We start from the raw sequence: 23,436 nt of genomic DNA, 5'->3' as shown, positions 1-23,436 counted from the left end.
CTGTGCTCTGCACATTGTTGCTCAACAGCAGGGAGTTTAGATGACAGCAGCTCTTTAATGAGTATTCACTCTGATTTGTTCACAGAGAGGCTAGATGATGTTGTGTCAAAGCAAGTGTTATCCCACACTTCCCACTGCATTTTCTCATCACTTTCCTAATCACAAAATGTCCAGTCCTTTGGAGAAGCATGTTTGTTGTGCAAGACGTCCCAATCAGCTACAATTGTGTGGTCTGAATTTTCCAGTTTGAAATTATTAAATGCTTACAGTGAAGCCAAAAATCACAATGCAATATTTCCTAATCTTAGAATTGTAGAGATGGAAGGGGCCCGGGGGATAATCCAGTGCAACCCCCTGCAATGCTGGAATATGCAGCTATCACATATGGGGGGGTGTCAAACCTACAACCAGGGCATTATCAGCACCACACTCTAACCAACTGATACCATCCGCAGGCTGATACCATCCGCAGGTTGCCAACACAAGTGTTCTACTTTAGGGAAAAGTGCCCTTCATTCCATTTGTTCCTCCTGGCTTCTTCCATGATCACCCACATACCTTGGGAAAAACATACAGCCAGATGAGCAGAAAGATGCAAGCTTGCTGTTTTGAGAGCTTGGACCAAAAATGTGGTGGATATATATATATCCAGTCAAACATTAAGATGATGGCTTAGTCATACCACCATTTAGATAGGCAGCAGCCACTGAAAAAGCCTGCTCATCCTGAGATGGCTGTATGCATCTGCAGCCACAAGCAGGATGTGGCACAGCACCAGAGTCATTGTATTATTAGAGTACTTCCAGTGGAGGCCCAAAACCTGAATGCCGCACACTGCAAAGGAAACATAATTGGCCTGCTACAGGTCAGGGGCTGAGAAGCCAAGGCATTTCTGTAGCTACCATGGCCCATCCGCTTTGGGATCATGACTTTTGCACTGGGCTTTTATACTGATATGCTTGACAAATCTTATGTGGAGGTTGTGTCTGGTCTTTATTGAGTTTCCCCCCCAATTTGCTTGCAAGGAAGTTACATGTCAATGAGCGTTCTGCTTCCATTTATCCTGATTTGCTTGCACAGCAGTTATATTAATTCACCTGCACTTTCAGCAGGTTTCCCTGTCATTTTCCTATCTGCAACACGTCCATTTTTAAAAGCAAACAAACAAAAGGGATTTGTTGCACCAGGGCAACAGGTTACTTTAATCCACCTTAATTGTGCAAATCCAAATTTTTGCTATATGCTCAAACCATTCTTGCAAAATACTGACTGTCTGTAGGGAACTCTGGATGACTCGCTTGAATAGAGACACAAGTTGAAATCCCATCCAGGTATTCTGCAGGGCATGTGAGGATGAGGGACAGGCACTGTGTGAGCAAGTTGAAGTGCCGTGTCAATCTTGGGGTGAGGGGGTGGATGAACAAGTAGCAGGCAGTTAATGTCAGGAAATAATAACGCCAATACTGCACTAATTATTCTTTTCCTCTGGGCTCCTTGTAAACTTCAGGAGCGTGGAGTGGGGGTGGGGTAGGGGAAGCCAGTAATTTATGTTAGAAATAAGAGGATGCATCTGTTTCCGGAATGAGGTTGATCAACTCAAGTCACAGGTTTTCTGTTCTGAAACATTACTTTCTTCAATTAGGAGTTCCCCTCTGTGTGTAACAACTGAGCTGTATATGCAAGTAAGGACATTATTACATCATTTGATGACAAGGAAGGAAGATTTCTGAATATGCAAACTCTTCTTGGTACAATTTTTAGAGTGAAAGTAGCTGATTTGGTATGGAGATTGGGGACTGAGTGTCCCTAATTTAAACACATTTCAAAACATTAAAAAGCTTTTGTGGCTTGTGCTTGATTCTATAAAGTCTATCTAATATTACCAAGAGGTAGAAAAAGAGAAAACACAACTCCACCCACCCCCTTTTAATGCCTCTTGGTGCTAACTATGAATGTTTTCATATAAAAGCCCCTTGGAGCCATATGTGAGTGTTCTTAATGCAGAAGAGGGGACATCTAGTCTTCTCTGCTGTGGCACCTATTGGTGCAGTGCTCTCCCTGTTGAGATCGCCAACTGTGGTGCATTTCTGCCATCAACTGAAGACCCATTGTTTAATCCATACTGTCCTTGACCACTACTACCATCCCTAGATGGCTTGGTTACTGGGGAGATATTTTACTGATGAACTGAAATGTTATTGTTTCATTTTTATGGTAATCTACGTTGGTATTTTCTCTATAAATGGGAAATGGAAATGACCACCATCTTTATCATCACCATTAATTTAAAATGGATGTGAACCAGAGGCTACCTGCCTATGAGGCAGGGTGAGGTGGCTGCCTCCGGTGTTGCCCCCTGCCTCAACTGCCACCCAGCTTTGCTCCTGGTGTCCCTAGCCTCTAGGGGCAGAGTGGGACCAGCGGCAAGGTTCTGAGGAACACCTCCCCTCCTGCCGATTTGTCGAGAGGGGAGGAGTTCTGCCACTCAGCTTTGCCCCTGGGCAGGGACACCTCCCCACCTAGTTGTGTGGCACGGCTTGGCACCAGCTTCTCCTGAAGTGTCCTTGAGCTCCAATTATCCCAGTTCTTCCCATTCTTCCTTGGGTTCTGCCCATCCCCTACATGATACTTCCATGGGACTCATGGGACCATTAACTCTATATGTTTACAGAAATTCAGCACAAGCCAGAAGTAAGCCCCACTCTGTCCAATGGGGCTTACTCCCATGCAAATGTGCAGAAGATTGCAGCCTTATGCGTCCCAGTTTACTCATGGGTTCAGTACAGTTGTAAAAGGAGGTCTGCTGGTAGAAGGAGATTTTGCAGAGCTTTGGGTTTATCCTTCAAATGCATACGGTCTGTAGCAGAACTATCTAGGCTTCCCTAAATCTTGGCAAGGCTTTGGTGCAACTTGTTGGCAGCTCTCCATCGGTGCATTCTTAGAAAGCCCTGGACATGTCTGCTCAGCCACCTTTCTGTCCTTCTCCTCCCAGATCAGTCTGGTTAATTTATAGCAAGAGGTAGCGGAAGTCCCAGACCTGCAGTGCAAGTTCCTGCTGGTTTCGCTTGCTGCCTCCTCCTGCCTCTGAGGTCCTTCTTTTTTTTGCCCAATTATTCTGAAGAGGCTTGTTTTGCAGTGCTCATTTAGTTCACTTACTTTGAAACACTCAAGATGGCTAATAATATACTGAATGATTAAAGTCAGTGCACAAAAGGTTCCACTGGTAGAATTCCAGCTTCTGTGATGTTGAGAGGAACAAGACAAATCTTAAATATTTATCTTGTACGTCAGATCTAGGCTTTCATTACTATGTTGTTTTAATTTTTGCTAATCATTGATATCATTCTGATTATGTGATTGTTAGCTGCCAGAACAGTGGGATCTACATTTTAACATAAATATTAGATTTTGCAGCGCTATTGTGAAGCTCTTTTCTTCTACGCTGCTGTTCAATGTGTCTTGATGAAGCTGCAGCTGTTGAACATCCCACTGGTTCCTCTTAAGATCTTGTCCTGGAAGGGATAGTGTCAGTGCAATTAAACATGACAACAAGAAAAAACTATTTATCTTATAAGAATGATTACTCAGCTGAGTCAGCCATGATGCCTGATGGGCCCTGTATTCCTTCATACTGTGATGACAGGTGTGGCTGTCTCTTGATTTTGAAATATTACTACAGTGGTACCTCTAGTTACGAACTTAATTCATTCCAGAGGTCTGTTCTTAACCTGGAACTGTTCTTAACTAGAGGTGTGCTTTCGCTAATGGGGCCTCTTGCTGCCGCTGCACCGCCAGCACACAATTTCCGTTCTCATCCTGGGGCAAAGTTCTCAACACTCTTCCAGGTTAGTGGAGTTTGTAACCTGAGGCATTTGTAACCTGAGGTGTTTGTAACTCGAGGTACCACTATACTTCTGTTGCTGTAAACCAGGGGTCAGAAACGTTTTCAGCTGTGGGCCAGTTCACCGTTCCTCAGACCATGTGGTGGGCTGGACTATATTTTGAAAAAATATATATGAATGAATTCCTATGCCCCACCAAAACCCAGAGATGCATTTTAAATAAAATGACACATTCTACTCATGTAAAAACACGCTGATTCCTGGACCGTCTACGGGCCGGATTGAGAAGGTGATTGGGCTGCATCTGGCCCATGGGCCTTAGGTTGCCTACCCCTGCTGTAAAGTTTACTTTTGAGGACTTTTACACAGTCAAGGGTATGGTGAATGTGGGTGTTCCTGTCTACTTATAGGTGCCATATATGGGCCTATAGGAAGCTTTTACCAAGTCAGATCATTGGACCATCTAACTCAGTATTGTCTACACTGACAACACTGGCAGTAGCTCTCCAGGGTGTCAGGCAAGGGTCCCTCCCAGTCCTGGCCAAACATTCCTGGGATTGCAAGCAGAAGGTCCCAGTTTCAAAACAGATCCTCTGCCACTGAGCTGCAGCCCTTCTGCTTGTTCACCTGAGCTTGACACGAGTGGAAATGTACCTTCCAGGTGGAAAAGCTGCAGATTTTATATAGGATAACTGAGTGGTTTGTTTTGCTTGTCGAAAACTTTGCGATTGGGCAGCACTCCATTCATTTACCTAAGTCAGGCTAAACAGGGAGAGGCTGAGCTGCCGGAACTTAAACTTGGGGGGGGGGGGGGAGATTTTCACCATGAAACTACTCTGATCAGTGCTTTCAGGGTTTTGTGGTTTCCGGCTTTTAAAAATTGAAACATTTTTGGCTTGTTTATGAGATTCCAGAATTCTAGCGATTACATTAGGTGTTAATAGTACCGTTGATAGTGCTACTGTTTGGCCTCCAATGAACTCTAGATTATGGCATTGTTAAAATTAAAGGAATTCCTGTTCCAGGCTGTTATTCTTGGCTGTCTGAGTACTGTGGGTTTTCACGGCAAGCAATGTATTTTCTTTAGTACAAATTTCCTTCAATTCATCAGCAGAGATTTGGGCTGTTCCGCTTAGACTTTGTGACTGTTTTTTTGGATGGGCTTGTGAATATGCCAGTGATGAATTAGAGGGCTTTTCGGGACATTATCTTAGACATCTTGTTCTATTTTCACTGTGTACCTTTCCTTTCCCAAAGCTTTCCTCCTCTTCAGAATTGTTTTCTTCACTTCAGCATTACTTTTCTAGAATGAAGACACATCGTTGTAGGAAAGGGTAGAGCTGGGCTATTCAGTTATATAAAAGAAAGCAAAGGTGTATCATCCAGGGAAGGCAGGGGGAGGCACTTGTAATTCTGCGTTTAATCACACTGTGCAGTGCAGTGATTAATGAAAAAAGTCCTTTCCTGCTTTCTGTAGCCCTGGGAGAGTCACGTATCTTTTGCCTATCAGGATTCACATCTGTAAAAATGTTTGTAGCAGGCTTAGTGTGAACCCAAGATCTCCTGACATGTTTTTGCGAAGCTTTTTGCAGATATAGTCGCTCAGATTCGGAAAGAGGTAGACTCCACCATGGGAGCAGGGCCGGGGCGGGAGAGTGCTGGAGTCCTGTCTAGTCAAGTTGCAGGGGATCAGTTCCAATCTGTTACCTCCGAGGATGTGGACAGGCTGCTTGGACGAGTGAAACCGACCACCTGTCTCCTTGATCTTGCCCATCCTGGCTCATAAAAGCGAGCTGGGAAGGACTGAGCGATGGGCTCTGCGGGGTGGTGAATGTTTCCTTCTGTGAGGGAGCCTTCCCAGACCCACTGAAAGAGGGTCTTAAAAAAAATATTTGGACCCGGCCAATATGGCCAACTATTGCCCACTCTCAAATCTTCCATTCTTGGGCAAGGTGATGGAGCCGGTGGTTTTTTATTTTACACTTCTGCTTGTACCCAGTCATGGTGCATGAGGTTGGGGGGGAGCACTCCTGACTGCACTGGGACCAGGATGGGGAAGGCCAGGTCTGTGGCGAGGACAAGAGAAACTTCAGGTTAGCAGCAGCTGACAGAGCTCTAACCCTGCTCTGTTGCAGGGAGCGGCAGCACCCCAAGTGTTATCCTTTACATAGGAGGATAGACAAGAGCATTTATTGGCTTACAAAAACATAACAGGAACTTGAAATTCACGACTTCACCAAGATACAGCTAAGTTCTGTGCCAATTGGTGACTAGACTATCTAATGACACTGTCCACGCATATCACTTGGTCAGGAGTGGGAAACTTTTGACCTTCCAGATGTTGTTGAACTACAGCTTCCATCGACCCCAGCAAGCATGACCAAGGGTCAGGAATGATGGGAGCTGTAATTCAGCAACATATAGAGGGCCACAGATTCCCCACGCTTGCACTGGACGCATCAACACATATTTTTCTTATGTATACCTACATTACTGAATATCCTGCCAATTTGAATTGCATTTCTGCCTTTTTCTAGGAGCTGTACTGTCACCCTTACAGTGGTACCTCAGGTTAAGTACTTAATTCATTCCGGAGGTCCGTTCTTAACCTGAAACTGTTCTTAACCTGAAGCACCACTTTAGCTAATGGGGCCTTCTGCTGCCACCGCGCCACTGGAGCACGATTTCTGTTCTCATCCTGAAGCAAAGTTCTTAACCTGAGGTACTATTTCTGGGTTAGCGGAGTCTGTAACCTGAAGCGTATGTAACCTGAAGCGTATGTAACCCGAGGTACCACTGTACTATGCTGTGCTGTCTATAACTCTTCCCAAGTACCGTATATTCCATTACATGGGGAAAAGGGCATAGAACTATGAAAGATAGAAGAAGTACTATTTTCCACAAAGGCTCTTTTATCAAGACAGATTCTTCCCTTTGAGCCCCTTCCTCTCATTTTCACACCCAACGGTAACAGTCTATAGCCAATTCAGCAACAAAGAATAGCCAGCAGTCCGGTATTTTTATATATCACAGCACTGCCTCAATTTAAGGGCCAATCTGGGGGAAGGGGAGTGATGCCTCCTGAGGTCAATCATGTGCTGGGCGGCTGCGGTAAACATGTGGAATGATAGTCGCTGGGTGAAGAATGGATGACTGAGCCCATTCATGCCACAGTTTCATTCAGAGTAGATTACGTCTGTGTGATTTGCCTTGAGGACAGTTTGGAAACATCCATTCATTCAAAATGCATCTGGCAGAGTTTCCACTGAGGTCTGTAGAGCAGATCACATTACTCCAAGGCTGTGTTACTTGCATTGGCTACCATTTTGTTTCAGGGCTCGATTCACCCATAAAGCCATAAATTAGCTTGAGAATGGTCTGCTTGCATATGAACCTGGCCAAGCCTTAAGAGCAGCATCAGAGGCTCTGTTCAGTGTCTCATCTCCAACAGATATATGGCAAGTTGATAAGATAAAAGGTAAAGGGACCCCTGACCATTAGGTCCAGTTGGGGCCGACTCTGGGGTTGCGGTGCTCATCTCGCTTTATTGGCCGAGGGAGCCAGCGTACAGCTTCCGAGTTATGTGGCCAGCATGACTAAGCTGCTTCTGGTGAACCAGAGGAGCGCACGGAAACGCCGTTTACCTTCCCGCCAGAGCGGTACCTATTTATCTACTTGCACTTTGACATGCTTTCAAACTGCTAGGTTGGCAGGAGCTGGGACTGAACAGCTCACCCCGTCGCGGGGATTCGAACCGCCGACTTTCTGATCAGCAAGTCCTAGGCTCTGTGGTTTAACCCACAGCGCCACCCGCGTCCCTGATAAGATAGGGAGGGTCTTTTCCTGTACCAACCTAGATTATGGAACATCCTTCCAGGGCAGCTCTGCCTGGCTGCTAACCTATCAAATGACAGCTGAAACTCATTTATATCAACAGGCCTTGTTGACTATGATTGTTATGTTTCAATTCTGCGATCTTGTTGTTTTTTATGCTGGAGATCTGTTTCCAATGCTTTTATTCATCTCCCTGCATTTTAGTAAAATGTATATTTTGTATCTTTGTTGTTTAATGTTGCTTGGTTGCTCACACACCTGTAAGTTATTGTGAGGGAAGAGAAAGGTTAAATAACATTAAAACTTATAAAATTGAAATTTATTTATTGACATCTAGAATGCACACTGTAATAATATTCAGCTTTTAGATTTGAAACCATAAATTGAGGTAATTTATCAGTGTCGTTGGTGGATTTAATTTAAAAGAACATTAAACCAAAGTTCTCTGGGTTTTTTAAAAATTTATTTGACTCTTTATGGCTTATACACAAGGCTGCATAAGTAATAATCCTTTCACTTCGTCTCCTTGACCTGTGTAGTTCCTAAGTCTGCTCCATTTATTTCCTGGACTATTTGGAGCAAATTTTGAGGCTGTACAGGGTCTACGGAGGAGAACAGGGGGAAATTGCATTGTATAAGCACAAGTCTGTCGTGCAAGCAGAATGGCAACATTTGATACATTCCCATATGGTTGTCTGTATAGCTTTCTTAAAAAACAAACCAATGTATTTATTTATTTATTTACACCTTTCTTTAAACTGACAGTTGCTTTGATTATTGTACAGATGAAAGTAAGATACCATTATCATTATTATTATAATTTTAATTATGATTATTATTACTACTAGTAGTACTAACAGATTGAGGTTGAATCCTGACAAAACAGAAGTACTGTTTTGGGGGGACAGGGAGCAGGCAGGTTTGGAGGACTCCCTGGTCCTGAATGGTCCCTACTACTACTACTAGTAGTAGTAATAATAATAATAATAATAATGGTATCTTACTTTCAGAATGCGGCAGCTAGACTGGTGACTGGGAGTGGCTGCCAAGACCACATAACACCGGTCTTGAAGGACCTACATTAGCTCCCAGTACATTTCTGAGCACAATTCAAAGTGTTGGTGCTGACCTTTAAAGCCCTAAACAGCCTCGGTCCTGTATACCTGAAGGAGCTTCTCCACCTCCATCGGTCTGCCCAGACACTGAGGTCCAGTGCCGAGGGCCTTCTGGTGGTTCCCTCACCGCGAGAAGCCAAGTTACAGGCAACCAGGCAGAGGGCCTTCTCGGTAGTGGCACCTGCCCTGTGGAATGCCCTCCCACCAGATGTCAAAGAGAAAAACAACTACCAGACTTTTAGAAGACATCTGAAGGCAGCCCTCTTTAGGGAAGCTTTTAATGTTTGACAGACTATTGAATTTTAATATTTTACTGGAAGCCACTCAGAGTGGCTGGGGAAACCCAGCCAGATGGGTGGGGTATAAATAATAAATTATTATTATTATATAGTAGTAGTAGTACTGAAATAACTAAACAAGGCTGCAATGCTATATACCAGTCATGTCCAACTGGTCGATCGCTGGGCATCCCTGGTCATGTGATCCTGAATGATCTTCCAGGAAAAAAGCTCAACAACTTTGGTGAATCCAATGGGTAGATCACTGCCAGGTTTTTTATAGTGGGAGTAGATCGCAGTCTTTTGGACATGCCTGCTATATACATATTACCTGGGAGTAAGTCCCCATTTGCTTCCCAGTGGACATGTATAGGATTGCAGCATAAGTTTGCTCCAAACTTTAGTGAACCACCCACTAAACAAACAATTTGGGGAAGATCTGGAACCAGTATTGGCACTATGTGAATTTGGACATGGCACAATAACAAAGAAGTCCAATTCTAGTTTCCCCCTAAAGCAGCCTTTGTCTGAGGCTGATGTGAATTGTGGTGCCAGGCATCAGAAGGGCACCAGGTTCACAAAAACTGCCCTAAAAGGAAATTATGCTCACTGAGAAAATAATGAAAACTAATAGCACCACACACGCAAGGTCACTTCCTTGTCCTTTGTGTGAAGTAAATTCAGAATAACTCCCTTTTCCTGGTTTCATACTCACAGTCTCTAGTACAGATTAAAAGCCACACTTTGGCTGATAACATTGATCTGGGGGGCGGGGGGAGAGAGGGAGAGAGAGAGAGATAAAATCCCACCCATAGCTCACCCTTGATTGTGATGATGGCAACAGTGGTTTTATATGGCATTCAGCTAGATTTTAGGAACCTGAAAATCTGCCAAGTCAAAAATGAACCATAATGAATTTGACTTTTAAAAAGTAAAATTTTGGAAGTCAGTCAGTAGGCTGTCTATTTTGCCCTGATGTGCCCTTCGCAGCCAGAAAGAAGAAACCAGCACTGTGATTCTCTGTGTCTCTATACTCTCTGAATTCTCTCCAAGTACCTCAGTAGCTCCAACACCTCCACCTTATCCCACCCATAGGTGCTTTTGTCACCTGCTGTGGGATACTTAATCTGATTGGCTACTTAGTCAGGTCAGGTGGATGAAGCACCAGGGTTGGTGATCCTTGGGTTGCCTAGTAATAGCAAATCCTCTTTCCCACCAGCCTTCTCTATAGCCAGCTCGTGGCCAGTAAGGAAAGAGTTTCTAGGCAATGGCCTACTTAAAAACCAGCACCAGGAACAAAGTTTAACCTGCCAATAAATGGACTTTCTCTGAACAAAGTCCAGAGATTGACAGCAAAAGGGTGGGGGCAGAGCAACTCCAACTATTACCAAGGTTCAACAAATGCAGCCTTTTAGCTGATGCTACAGGAAGCAGATGAGAAAAATAACTTTCATAGCAGAAGTAAAACAAACACATACTAAAGTGGTGTCTAATGTAACAACAACAGGATAGCAATCCTCATAATGCTCTCTTTATATGTTTAACCTCTGACAGAAAATAGCAACAGTTTCCCCAGCTCACATCAGGAAGTGCAGGAACTTTAATAAACCTGGAATAACCTCTTAAAGTGCCATTGTTCAGACTGTAAAATGCACTGTACATTCAATGAAAGGCATTGTATGTTTTTGTGAATTCCTATTAATTCCAGGGCATTTCAGGGTGGGGGCAGCAATGTAAGCATTGAGTGCAGGGACACCATTTCCCCTCTACCCCTGAATGCTCCAGAACTGTGATGTCTGGGGCAATTAAATGGTGGTTTCCAGAAGTGGCGGCTCAAACTCTGTTGCTACCGCAGCAGCAACAACAACAACAACAAAAGTTCATGGGGGAACAAATGAATGTAAGTAGCAAGACAAAGTAAATTTAAATAAATGATTAACACAAGTGAAATTTAAACAAACACACAATGAAAAGCAATAGAGTAATAAGGTTTTAATAATGAAGTACAATCATGAGAAACATTTCTTTGTCCATACCATTCCTTAGGTGAAATATTTTCTAGGGGAGGAACTCATAATTGTTTTACAACCTGTTATCAGCTAGTCAAAAAAAGCTCCTTTGTGCCCATGTGCATAAGTCTACATGCCCGTGTTCTTGTGACAAGTCCTGATATTATAAATGCCTTTAGCCCTAGTGTGGACGATTCCTCAAAATAAATACTGTATTTTTCCATGCATAAGACGCCCCCTATTTTGGGGGACTCCAAATTAAGAAAACACCCTTCAGCATTACCCGTGTATAAGACGAGCCCCAATTTTAAACCTAATTTTTTGGTAAAAACAAAAACAAAACCCTAGTCTTATACACGAAAAAATACAGTAGTTGGAAGTGGGAGCCAGATTAGGCCCATGGCATGAGAGAGAGAGGGCTTTAACCCATTGACCCCACTTTTGCCCTCATCCAATTTTGGGGTCCTTCACCAACTGTTAGCTAACAGGTGTGAGGAAGCTGCCATAAAGGCATGAATAAGATTGTGCTTATTTAACTTCTATGGTACATGGGGGAAGGCTGGAATCCTTAAGAATGACAGCCCTCTAGCAACTTACAACATTTTAACAAGGCATTTTTATAATGCAAAATTGAGGGGCAGGTGCCAAAAAATGGGGAGTGTCTCTGTTAAGTGGGGAGAGTTGGGGTGCACACTGACTGAGGGTGGTCCAGTCTGTACCTGAACAACAAACAGTTCTGACTGACGAGTCAGGCCAGAGATGGACATTTTGAAGAGCTCGGAGGTACTATATAAACACCTGGTGAAACTCTAAAAAGAGCAGACCACCAATGAGGGGAAGGTCAACCACAAGGCAGAGAGACGGTGACCTCATGCAGCTGATTTTGGGTGTCATGAAAGGGCAGCAAACGGTTAGTTATTTCATTTATTATTATTGCATATGTACTCCCAGGAAGAGACACTTGTGGAGCTTTCTGCCTTGGGTGCCAAAAGACTATATGCCTTGCCCCTTTTTGGGTTGGAGGCAGGAGGGAATTTATACCACAAGCAGCAAAATGCTTTGGCCAGCCCCACCAGCAACCTTCTCCTCTGGCAGCCTGCCATGGTGGTGCTTGGAAAGTGTGTAGGCCCTAGCCCAAGAGTCTCTGATTTGACACCCCTGGTGCTTCCTCATAGTCAGTCAGTGGCTAACCTACAGCACGTCTGCCATCATACATTGAGCCAGCTATGTATTGACCATCTTCCAAAGAGCTAAAGAACAGCAGCTTTTTATGTCACACCTGGAACTTCATGGAACACAACTCTGCTCAATGAAGTTTCAGGGGTGCTTCTGGTGGGGGGTGGGGTTTAATGCCAATTATGCTAGCTTTGTACATACATATAACTGGGCGGAGGGCTGGTAAACAGCTGCCATATTCAATAGTATAAAGCCATGCTGAAGAACCTCTTCTTCAGGAACTCCTGAATCAAATTAGAAAATCAATTAGAAGTTATCTGTGAGATCTCAACAAGACATCATTCATTGCGCTATCGATTCAGCTTGTGCTTCAAGTTGTGCTTGGCACAGTTGGGCTGTGTTTTAGGAGAAGACTGGAATGGTGCTTTTGTAAGCAATCTTCTTGGTCTTTGGTACCAGGATGACCCAGGCAGGATTTAGGCTTCCTTTATAAACAGGGCGAAGCAAGATATTTGAACAGGGCTTCTTGTACTGACAACTATACGCTGCTTCTTATACACTATTCCTCTTGATGCATTAAAAAGAATTCATGTGAGCAAGAAGTGTGTAGGAGAAGCAGGCAGACATAATGCTGCCCACAAAGTTTCTCTCCTGCCCACTCTTAACCAAACATTCCTATATTGGGTGGTAAGTTGAGCTGGGCTCACTTAGGCCTTCCTGCTTCATGCGGCCAAGTTGGGAGTGGAGCAGTCATGTCCAACACGCCCAGAACAGTGGAGGTAGGGCTTGCTTCAGCACATTTTATGCTCCCTATGTTTCTGTATATATGAGGAGTGCTTATCTCTAAAGCTAACATCCCATGCAACAAATACAGCCAGACAAGAACAAGCTAAGATATAGGTTATTCCTCACCATGCACTTGGCAGAACAGTTTGGCCTCCATTGGATTGCAAAAACTTTGCTAAGAAGGACCTCTTCAAGGAGGGAGGTTCTACTACACCAGGGATGGGAAACCTGTGGTCCTCCAGATGTTGCTGGACTTCAGTGGTGAGGAATTAACATCTGGAAGGTCACAGGTTTCTCACCCCCCCTCTGTATCATGTGTCACAACAGACAAATACTCCTTTGTGCTCCCTCACTGATGCCACGTCACAATAAAACAAGGCCTTGGCACCAGGTTTCAAAGGGCAGCTGGCTTTGTAAGACAGAAGGTATTCCACAAAGTTATTTGAGGTCCAAGGCATCTCACAGGGTGTTTGCTTTGTAATGTAATGTAATGTCATTTTCATATCTAAAAATATGACAAGTTCATAATATGCTTCAGTTTTCTAACAACCTTTGGCAGGAGCGTGTTTATTATTGAAAAGCCTGCAAAACAAAGCTTTGACAGATAATTCCTCTAAACTTCTCAAGTTGGTTGTAACCACTGTTCTTGTTAAAGAGCATTAAAAAAACGACAGTGTAGACACTTAGCTCTTTGGGGGTGGGATACCCAAAAATGCAAATATTGGAGTTTTTGTGATGTTTTGTTTGTGATTTCTGTGAAGCTTAGCCTGTGTTTACTATACCAAAAGGGAATTATATAATAATCTCTCCCACCAGCTACACAAATTTGTCTGTGGACAGGCTGTATTAACCAGTAAGATATTGAGCATATGCTTGAAGTGACACTACATACTCAACATCATGGTGTGTGTTTTTGTGGAGATTGCATTACATAACTAGGCTTGTAGCCAGTTATTGTTCTTAACAGTTTTATTATTTAGGAAAATAATTTTTTTACTGGAAAAAAATATTCTAACTGCATCCAGGCACCGAATCCAATATGGCTGTTGGGCCTCACCGTTTTGTTTAGATGCCCGCAGTTGAGTACAGAGCCTAAATCTTCCATGTTACATATTACCTGGAGTTATATTTTTCATACTCACTGATGCACCACAGGTAGCCTTCATACATACAAGGAAGGGAAGCAGGTTTTCAGATGAACAGGAGTCCTCTGTCTATCCTGCCCCTTTTTGAACCTGTTGTCCTCAGACTTGGCCCTCCAGATGTTTTTGGCCTACAACTCCCATGATCCCTAGCTAGCAGGACCAGTGGTCAGGGATGATGGGAATTGCAGTCTCAAAACATCTGGAGGACCGAGGTTGAGGAAGCCTGTTCTAGACAGCATGCTGATTTACAGGCAAGGGCGCCACCTGTTGACTCAAGGACATCATTGTTAGGTGCTTTTTCCTTGAGATTTCCCCACCTGCATCCTCTTGCTCTTGAAAGCTAACAAAGAGACAGCAAAGGTGTCATCATGACTGCAGGCCTCTGCACGTTTACCATGGTGATGATACTGTAGCAAAAGTGACTAGATCTATCAGGGCAAAAGCAGTGAAGAAATCAATGTGCCATAATGAAAATTGATAAGGTATCTGGATGAAGTTGTATATAGTATGCTACTGCCCCTTCAAATGCGCACATACACCAAGCTGCTTGTAACCATGTATTTGGGATGTTAACCTGCCACAATTGCAATGTGTGCAGGAAAATTGTGGCCATGTTGCGGGGGCCAGGGGCATGTTTCCCTCCTACCAAGTCCAGCCAGTATTCACACGCACGTTGCAGCTGCATGGATTGGGCTAGTACTACAAAGAATCTTTGTGCTTGCGTGAAGCATGCAACAGAGAGCTCTCTGCAAAGTGCACTTCCACAAGCCCTATGTTACAAGGACCTAATTCTACCTGAAACCAGTTCATTCTGTCTGAAATGCAAGGACTATTACTCTGGCTAGGCTTTTCAAAACAGACACACAGACATTTGTGGAAATTTCACCAAATGCATTCAGACATAGGTATTATTGCATTAGTTTTCCTGGCTATAATACCAGCACTTCTGTCCTGGTTGCTAATGTTCCTTTGAAGATTTGAACTTCATTACCTCTTGCATTACAGAAATGTGGCTTTTTGAACAATCTACCAGCATGTTGTACTAAATTTCATTCCCAGCAGTGGGCAGTGAGTGACACAACAGCAGACATGTTGCCACCATCTCACCCTTTATGCACATGTGCTCTTCTGTTCCCCCATGATTCCCCCATGAAAATGGTAGGAAAGTACTGTATGCATTGATACTGCACCAACTTTTGTCCTATGGTTAATGGTTATCCAAATCAACAAGGTTGCAAACAGATTTTCTTTCCTGGAAACAATTGGCACGGAAATGTGCTAAATAACTACTTGTGGCTTTTACATCATGTGAAAGATCACATAAAGTGTGACCATTATCTGGTGAGAAAACCGAAATAAAGTGCATTCTGAATGCAGCCTATGATTCTCCTTTGACCATGTTTGCAGCAGAAATTTACATGGGTTTACACTGGAACAAACATCTTACCACTATTGTGTGGCACCTTAAAGACAAACTCATTACTATGGACTTCTTTTTCATCGGATGAACCAAAGGAGAAAGAGAGAGATTCCTCCACCCCTCCAGCCTCCAAGTTTTGATAAAGGGAAAGGACGGGAGGGAATGTAGAGGAGAGGAATGAATGAGGCAAGACTAACGAGGTATGTAGAAGAAAATTGCTTTATCAGTAATCGCAAATTTTTGATAATCTGAAAGCACTTTAAAGAAAATTGAAATCTGAAGAAGGATGTCCTGCTAATAGCCACTAGATGGCAGCATCAATACAATAACAATACTAGTAAATTTATCAACCGCACCATATCAAAAAGCAACAAGTTACTTTCCTTTGTCTGTAATACACATTTTCATGTGTAACAATGTATGCTTCCCATGGCTAATCCTAAAGTTTTCTTTTATTTTCGTGTGGTACAGTTGAAGTTAACACACACATATGCAACTACCTTGCACAGAGTCCGATTTGGGGGTCCACCTAGCAGTGTCTACTTGAACTCGCAGTGGCTCTTGAACACTGAAGGCACCACAGAGTGAAGCTGCACATGGATGCCCTCTGCCCTCTACCACTGTACCACAGGCCCTTCCCTGAAGCATGTTGTCATGGGGGACTAGTTCTGCATGGGGGAGGGGAATAGCCTTGGGGCTGATTCACAACTCCTTGAAGATGCACTGAAACGTGTGCTGAGCAAAAACGTGACTTGTACAACTCTTGATTTCCCAATCAAGGATGATGGTCTTCTCTGATAAGGCGCAGCGGTGCTCAGCATGGCATGCTTTTTTCCCTTATGCGTTATGTCATTCTCCAACTGAGGTTATCTCTCACTGCTAAAACTATATAATCTGTATCACTTTTTTCTGTTCACTGTTTGTATATGAAATATTTGTTGTTGTTGGTTGTTTTTTCCCCAGAAGTAAATGGCAAATATCTTACCTAGAGAAGAAAAGAAAGGCCACAGAATGATGCTGAAGAATGTGAGGAGCTTGAGGAACTGTAATAAATAAGAAAATTGCCCAACCAGCTTCAGTGGGAACCTTTCTCAGGAGCATTTCTGAGACTACTAGGGCAATCCAAATTACCTGCTTCGTGCTGCCAAGGTTCTGTGAACCGGGAGAGCCACCACCACATCCACAGCCCAGTTGATCACAGTGGTAGGATCAGAAGGTAGGGTGTAGACCAGGCTTCCTCAGCCTCAGCCCTCCAGATGTTTTGAGACTACAATTCCCATCATCCCTGACCACTGGTCCTGCTAGCTAGGGATCATGGGAGTTGTAGGCCAAAAATATCTGGAGGGCCAAGGTTGAGGAAGCCTGGTGTAGACAGATCGATCCAATCTCAGTGCCAGGCTGCTGCTGGGATTGGGCCCAGAACAGGCCTGATGCTGTCTGGCACTGGCTGTGGAAATGACTCAGGATCCATTGGATCCTGGGCTGGCTCAGCCCCACCCCCACCCTCTGAATGCCCCATTTCAAGGCTTTCTGCTTGACTCTACTAGTGGGGAGACCGTCGGCAGTTAAACTCCTATCAGCTTCCTTCATCCATGTTTCCCAGCGTCTTTAACTATTAGTTCATGCTGGCTGGGGCTGATGGGAGCCAGACAACATCCAGGTCTACAGGCTCACATATTCATTGTTCCTGATAACGTAATTCTGATCCTTGGATGGGAAGACTGAAACTGTGACCAGAAATATGGCAATTTCTTTGTCATGTTTCATCATGTTTCATTGAGTATTCATTATACTGAAATGTATCCCCATGAACCCATTTAATATTCATGCGGAGTTTCTCTCTCTGCACTTAATTAAAACAGGGTATAATTCAGAATTGGTTGTGACTAATTGTAACAATGAGGCCTTGTTCAATCATGTACCGTGAATATTAGAGAGAATCTAATGGCCTTTTTGTTTGCTTCTTAATAAACCTCAGAAAACGGGGAAATAGAAGGACCTCTGACTTTCTTTTGAAATAAAAATAGCTGGAAAACTTCTCTTTCCCCCCGCTAGCATGAACATGAAGGGCAGTTTGGATATTGCTCTTGTGTTCATGAGGCCTCATATCCAGATATCATTGTGTCTAAAAAATGGAATTTCATTAACAAAAGGTCATGCTATGTAAAGTTAAGCCGGTCAGAGCATCTGTATCTTGTAAGGTCACTCAAGATTCATGGGCCAAATGTAACTGGACAAAGTACAGCCCCGTCTATTTACTGTCATTGCTACATGCCTGCAAAGATGCCTGGCAAGACTCAACAGGCCATTCTCAGGTTGGTGAAGGTCCAGGAGCCAGCTGAGAACCTGAAGCAACTCAGACATTGCTCCAGCAAATACTAAAAGAAAGTCACAGGTGGGCTAGGTGGTTTGTGAATATTAATTACACCAATCCTGGCCCGATTCAAAATGCTGCCTTTGACCTTTGTATAACTTGAAATGACTCAGTACTGCAATACCTCAATGAGGCTGGAAACATGAGCACAGACTTTTTCTGAGGTGGCTCCCAGCTTGTGGAACGCTCTCCCCAGGGATGCTCATACATACCTGTAGCCACCACGCAATTTCCCCCCTCTTCTCCCAGGCCTGTCTGCAATGATGGAGGTAGAGAACTGACCAGAAGGGGTGGCACCCACAGCACTCTCAAAATTTCAGATGTTCCCATGGACCTAAAAAGGTTAGTGATCTCTGCTGTAAAGGAATTACTTTCACTTCATTTCCAGAACAGTAGCAGCACTTAAACAAAATCCTCTGTGTACTTTCTGTTATTTGAGAGTAGCCCTTTGAAATTCAGTGGGGCTTACTTCTGAGTAGACCGCTGAGGTTCTAAACCTGCTGCAAGCTCCACCTCTTGCCCTTTACAAAAATAAAAAAGGCACCCAAAAAGTAATCTTTAACACAAGCACACCTGTGTGATTAAGGAAGTCCAGTTCCCTGACAGCTACGTGCCATGACTGCCCATTATAGGAATCACACCAAAGAAGATAGTGGGTGTTGCAAATCGAGATGACTGATCTTAGAGTTATGCAGCCTGTGTAATCAGAATATTTTTAATGCTTTCTTCAGCCCACACAAGACAACTAGATTGCTCCGCACTCCCACAGTGCATTGCACTACTGTATTCTGTATTGTTAAATCTGTGTCAACAGTTTGTATAACAGCCTTACTAACATAACCTAAGTTAAAAGTAGGAAATGAGTAATCATGCAATCAAGCGCAATTTCACTGTGTTATGCTTGCGTGTCCATTGTCTTGGTGATGTGTGTGACTATTCGGAACCAAAGAGGAATATATTATTTTAACAGTTAAACACATTGGGGAAGGCCTGTACAGGACTGCTCCTCTGCACCATGTGTTTCCTAGCTACTTAGACACAGAATCAGGGCCCAAGTCATCAGAGTTGGCCTGGAGGCTTCAGAACTCCTGGGGAGAGGCAACAATGTGTAGCTGAACCACAAGCAAGAGGATTATGCAAATCCATGAAGGAGAGAGCTAATGTGCGCTGCTAGCCATGATTATGCTGTACCTCTGCAGATGAAGGCTGTCAGGGATTTAGGAAGTGGGGTGGGGTGGGTGCAGGCCACCCTGGGTGTCATCCCTGAAGGGGGTGACAAAATGGCTATGGGCTATGTGACGCAGTGGCTTGCACACCGGCAGGCTCCATGTTGCCCAAAACGGTAGCATGGGGCTTGCATCCACCCGCCACCTCTTCCTCAGTCACCCTATAGCTGGGGGGGTGGCGAGGCTCGATGCAGCACACCCTGCCCCAGCTCACCCCTCCCAATGGTGGCTTGCCCCGCTCCTGGGCAGAAGACGCATGCAACGCCCCAGGCACCTGAGCTACACCGCTGCATGTAGGGGGGTGGGAAACCAGCTACAGATTGCAAACAACAGGAACAAAGCATAGCAAACAGGTCTGCAACCAACTACCCCTCTAAGATGGAGGGACACAGGTGGCACTGTGGGTTAAACCACAGAGCCTAGGACTTGCCAATCAGAAGGTCGGCGGTTCGAATCCCCGCGACGGGGTGAGCTCCCGTTGCTCGGTCCCTGCTCCTGCCAACCTAGCAGTTTGAAAGTACGTCAAAGTGCAAGTAGATAAATAGGTACCGCTCCGGTGGGAAAGTAAATGGCATTTCCGTGCGCTGCTCTGGTTCGCCAGAAGCGGCTTCGTCATGCTGGCCACATGACCCGGAAGCTGTAGGCAGGACCCTAGTTTGTGGTTTGCCTCAAGTGCCAAAATGTATTGGTCTGGTCCTACTGCCCTGTGTAAACTCCTTTTTTCCTCTTTACTTCCTGGTCATTTCACTGCCCATTCTTCCTCTCTCTCTTCTTTCACCCCTCAGACATTCCCTCCATCCTTCCCTCATTTCTCTGAGCCAGACTTTGTTTTCTGGAGTCATCTGAAGTTTTGCTACTCTCAGTCTTCTGACTTCTCTTGCCTCGCTTCTGCCACCTTCTCTTCTCTCATAGGCTTGCTCTGCTCATATGTAGGATCTAACTCATACACCCAATAACAACAAGTGAGGACAGCAGCAGTTTACTGTGGAATTGGACAATAGGATTGCTCTGTTTAGTTTTGCCACTGTCATGGAGAAAGTAACAACCACCCACCGCTACCACAAATGGTGGCTTGCTATGTATACAGTTCAACGGAGAGCAAGATCCAGAAAGCTTTTGAGGATGCAAGCCATAAACCCCGTGAGATACTGTGGTGGTAAGATGTCAGTATGAGGGACCTGATGCAGATCCAGAGAATTTATCAGCTGTAGAAATTTTTAACTTCACTTAAACCCGGCTTTTACTGACCTTGCATTAAACACAGGGCAATTAAGACCTGTTGATTGTGACAGTATTTATTTCAGACATTGTTTCCTTATGACTTCAGAAATGTGAGTATTTCGTTCATTTCCACATAGTCACATGTAGTTGCAGCTGTTGCCACTGAGACAGGTGTACTATACTCCTGACAGGAATTAATAACTGTTGGTATGCAGTATTACTGCTACTCATTTTTGTTTGTTTTTAAATAAAAGGTATGGCCACTTATAGAAAAGCTAATGCACTAACAGGAACAATCAAGGTGGCTATTGTTTGACTTGGCATTTTCCACCTCTGCAGCCTTTGAAATTCCTTTGACTCTCCTTTGTCGCTCTGTTTTGTGTACAGTGGATTACAATAATGCTTTTGCCTTTTTGACTGCTGTAGGACAAAAGATCTCATGGCTGATAATGAAGTCACAACAAAGGTCTGAAAATGCAGACACAATGATTAAAGGTGATCTTCAAAGGGCAAGTGTGTGTGTGTGTGTGTGTGTGTGTGTGTGTGTGTGTAGACTTTTCTTCACAATAGTCTGTGTGGCAAGTATTGCCATTAGCACTTCTGTGTGATCCATTTCCAGCACACCAACAAATGCATATTTGTTTCTCATTTGCTGTGTGTGCCCTCCCTGAATGAATACACAAAGCATAACATGATGTACATAGGTGTAGTGCAAAGAGATATATGCTTACTGATATCTCTGTTTAGCCTTAGCAAGGTCGTTTTTACTGTCTCCCATTCCACTGCTTTGCTGTTTCAGCCAAGAGATAAATTGTCAGGCAGACAGTCTCAGTAATCTATTGATTTATCTTTGATCAGGCTTCTGAAGCCACTACACCTCCCTTCTTGGGTATTTTCACGTTTTGTTTAGTTCCTTAAGTAAAACAAATCCTAATGCAGTCCAGTTCTACAAATGTCAACTCAGAAGCACATCCTATTCCATTCCAGAGGGCTTACTCCCAGGTAGGTGACTATATGAGTGTACTGTTACTAGTGGTGTGGCATACCCCGATTAAGAATCAAGAGCATTAAAGTCATACAAAAGCATAAGAGGAATTTATTTTTTTACACCCAACATTCCATAATGTATGACTTTCAAAGAATAACAGAATTTTTAAAAGCCTATTTCAAAGAGCAATGCAAGGCAACTCACACATTTAATTCAGTCAGCCATGAGTAATTTCTTTTGTATGAATGAACTATAACCACTGGGATTCTCTTTCTTTTAAAGCATATTTTTTGTACTTCTAAAACAATGCTTCCTTAAACTTTGGGGATAAAACCCTCTCTATTTTCTCTAATATTTGATACAAATGAAGATTCTAGTAACCATGGCATTTTAATGACATCACAGTAACCATGACAACAAAAGTGGAAAAGTGTCATCGGAGCCCCTCTCTCCAGCTCTGTCGTATAATATTTAATAGACCATTTCCAACATGTAGAATTGCATTGTCTTTCACTTTATGAATAACATAAAAAATGTCATTTGTGCCTTTAAAAGTCAAGTTGTTTTGTGGCCCCATTGCAGGAACATCACAGTGGAAGAGTCAGGACAGTGTTGTCACATGGAAGGAATTGCCCTTGCATTCAGAAGTTTATACATGTCGCGAGAACAGAACTGCAAGTGCAATCCAAATGAGGAAATGCCAAAAAAGTGAAGTAGATTATAGACATGGGAAGCCAAGAACCAAGCTGGGGAGCAATTAGGTTTGGTTTTTTTTTAAGTTACTAATAAGAATTTCTTAATACTTTAGAAGGTGGCTACAAACACAAGAACCCCTAATGATATATGTGCATATATGACACTATTTTTGGGATAGGAAAAGATATCACAGCAAAGAGATTAACTGTAAGAAAAATAACTAGCACAGAAAATGTTATTCACATGAAACTAGTGATTAGACTTGCATAGAAACCTGCTGGATGTGGTGCTTGGATATGTGAAACTATCATGAGCAAACTATTTGTCCCATTCTTTGCATCTGTGCAAAGCTGCCATATGTAGTGAGTCACTGAACTGCAGATTGCAGCATCTAGTAACCAAGTGGAATACCCTCAGACCCTCGACCGACTCCACCTACTCAGGCTAGCTATTCCACTTGAGCCTTGCTCAGACAACAGTCTTCCTGGGCTGTGGTGTTTCTCTGTATCCTTTAGTTCATTCTTCAGTCCAAACGTCTGGCTTGCTTTTTGGTCCTGCCTCCTAGTTTGCTTCTTGGTATTGACTTGCTCTCCACTTTTGACTTTTGACCTTGTCCCACAACTCCAGGCTCCTGATAGGTATAAGATCACAGTTTCATTCACACCAAAAGTCATGTCTACGACATAACAAAACTGAGACCCTTGCTGGTTTTTCACACCTGGATCGTCTCGCTGGGATGATATGGCGTTAGTTTCCATTTCTTTGTTGAGTAGTGTTACCTGTGAATAGGCTTGTGGAGCTGTTTTGCTTATGGAGTGTTCCTTTGAGAAAACATCAGGCAGATAGGTTGTTACAAATCACCTATGCTGATTGATTGAAAAATGCATTGTGCAATTAATGCTGCATCCCATTCAGGTAGAAGAGTGAAAATTCAGAAATAATTAACTGAGAGTAATGAAACCCACTTCCTTTTTCATGTGCAAGTCAGCTTTCATCTGCCATGTTGAGCTATGACTCAGAGTGTGCCAATACCTAATAACAATGTGTGTCCCACTGGGAAAATCACTAGGACTGGGCTCACCAGAATTCTCTATCACAAAGTCACTTTCTGACTCAGAACAAGGGCTACAACAACACTGGCAGTAATATGTTCTGTAGATGAGTCATGCTGACACATTAATATGAACATAAAAACTTTGAAACATGAAGGCAGGTAGCTGAAGAACTAGCCAAGTGACTCTCAAATGTCCCCCTCTCATTTGCTAAAAGCCACCCACACATAAACTGTATATATTAAGCTTTTACTATCACCTCAAGCCTTATGCA

The 23,436-nt window shown here is 43.5% G+C and overlaps 1 protein-coding gene across 1 annotated transcript in view; it reads right to left on the bottom strand.

The window, feature by feature from the left end:
- Window positions 1-6,642: 6,642 nt before the first annotated feature.
- Window positions 6,643-23,436, bottom strand: part of GTF2H1 (general transcription factor IIH subunit 1) — a gene marked incomplete at its 5' end in the record, with an annotated part of 330,296 nt that continues 313,502 nt past the window's right edge. The window contains one exon of the mRNA XM_081841205.1: window positions 6,643-6,802. Coding sequence (XP_081697331.1) covers window positions 6,658-6,802 — 145 coding nt within the window. The 3' untranslated portion in view covers window positions 6,643-6,657. The remainder of the gene's footprint in view (window positions 6,803-23,436) is intronic.

The sequence above is a fragment of the Podarcis erhardii genome (genome assembly GCF_964252035.2).
Source record: "Podarcis erhardii genome assembly, chromosome: 1".
Taxonomy (NCBI): domain Eukaryota; kingdom Metazoa; phylum Chordata; class Lepidosauria; order Squamata; family Lacertidae; genus Podarcis; species Podarcis erhardii.
This window is presented reverse-complemented; position numbering and strand designations above follow the sequence as displayed.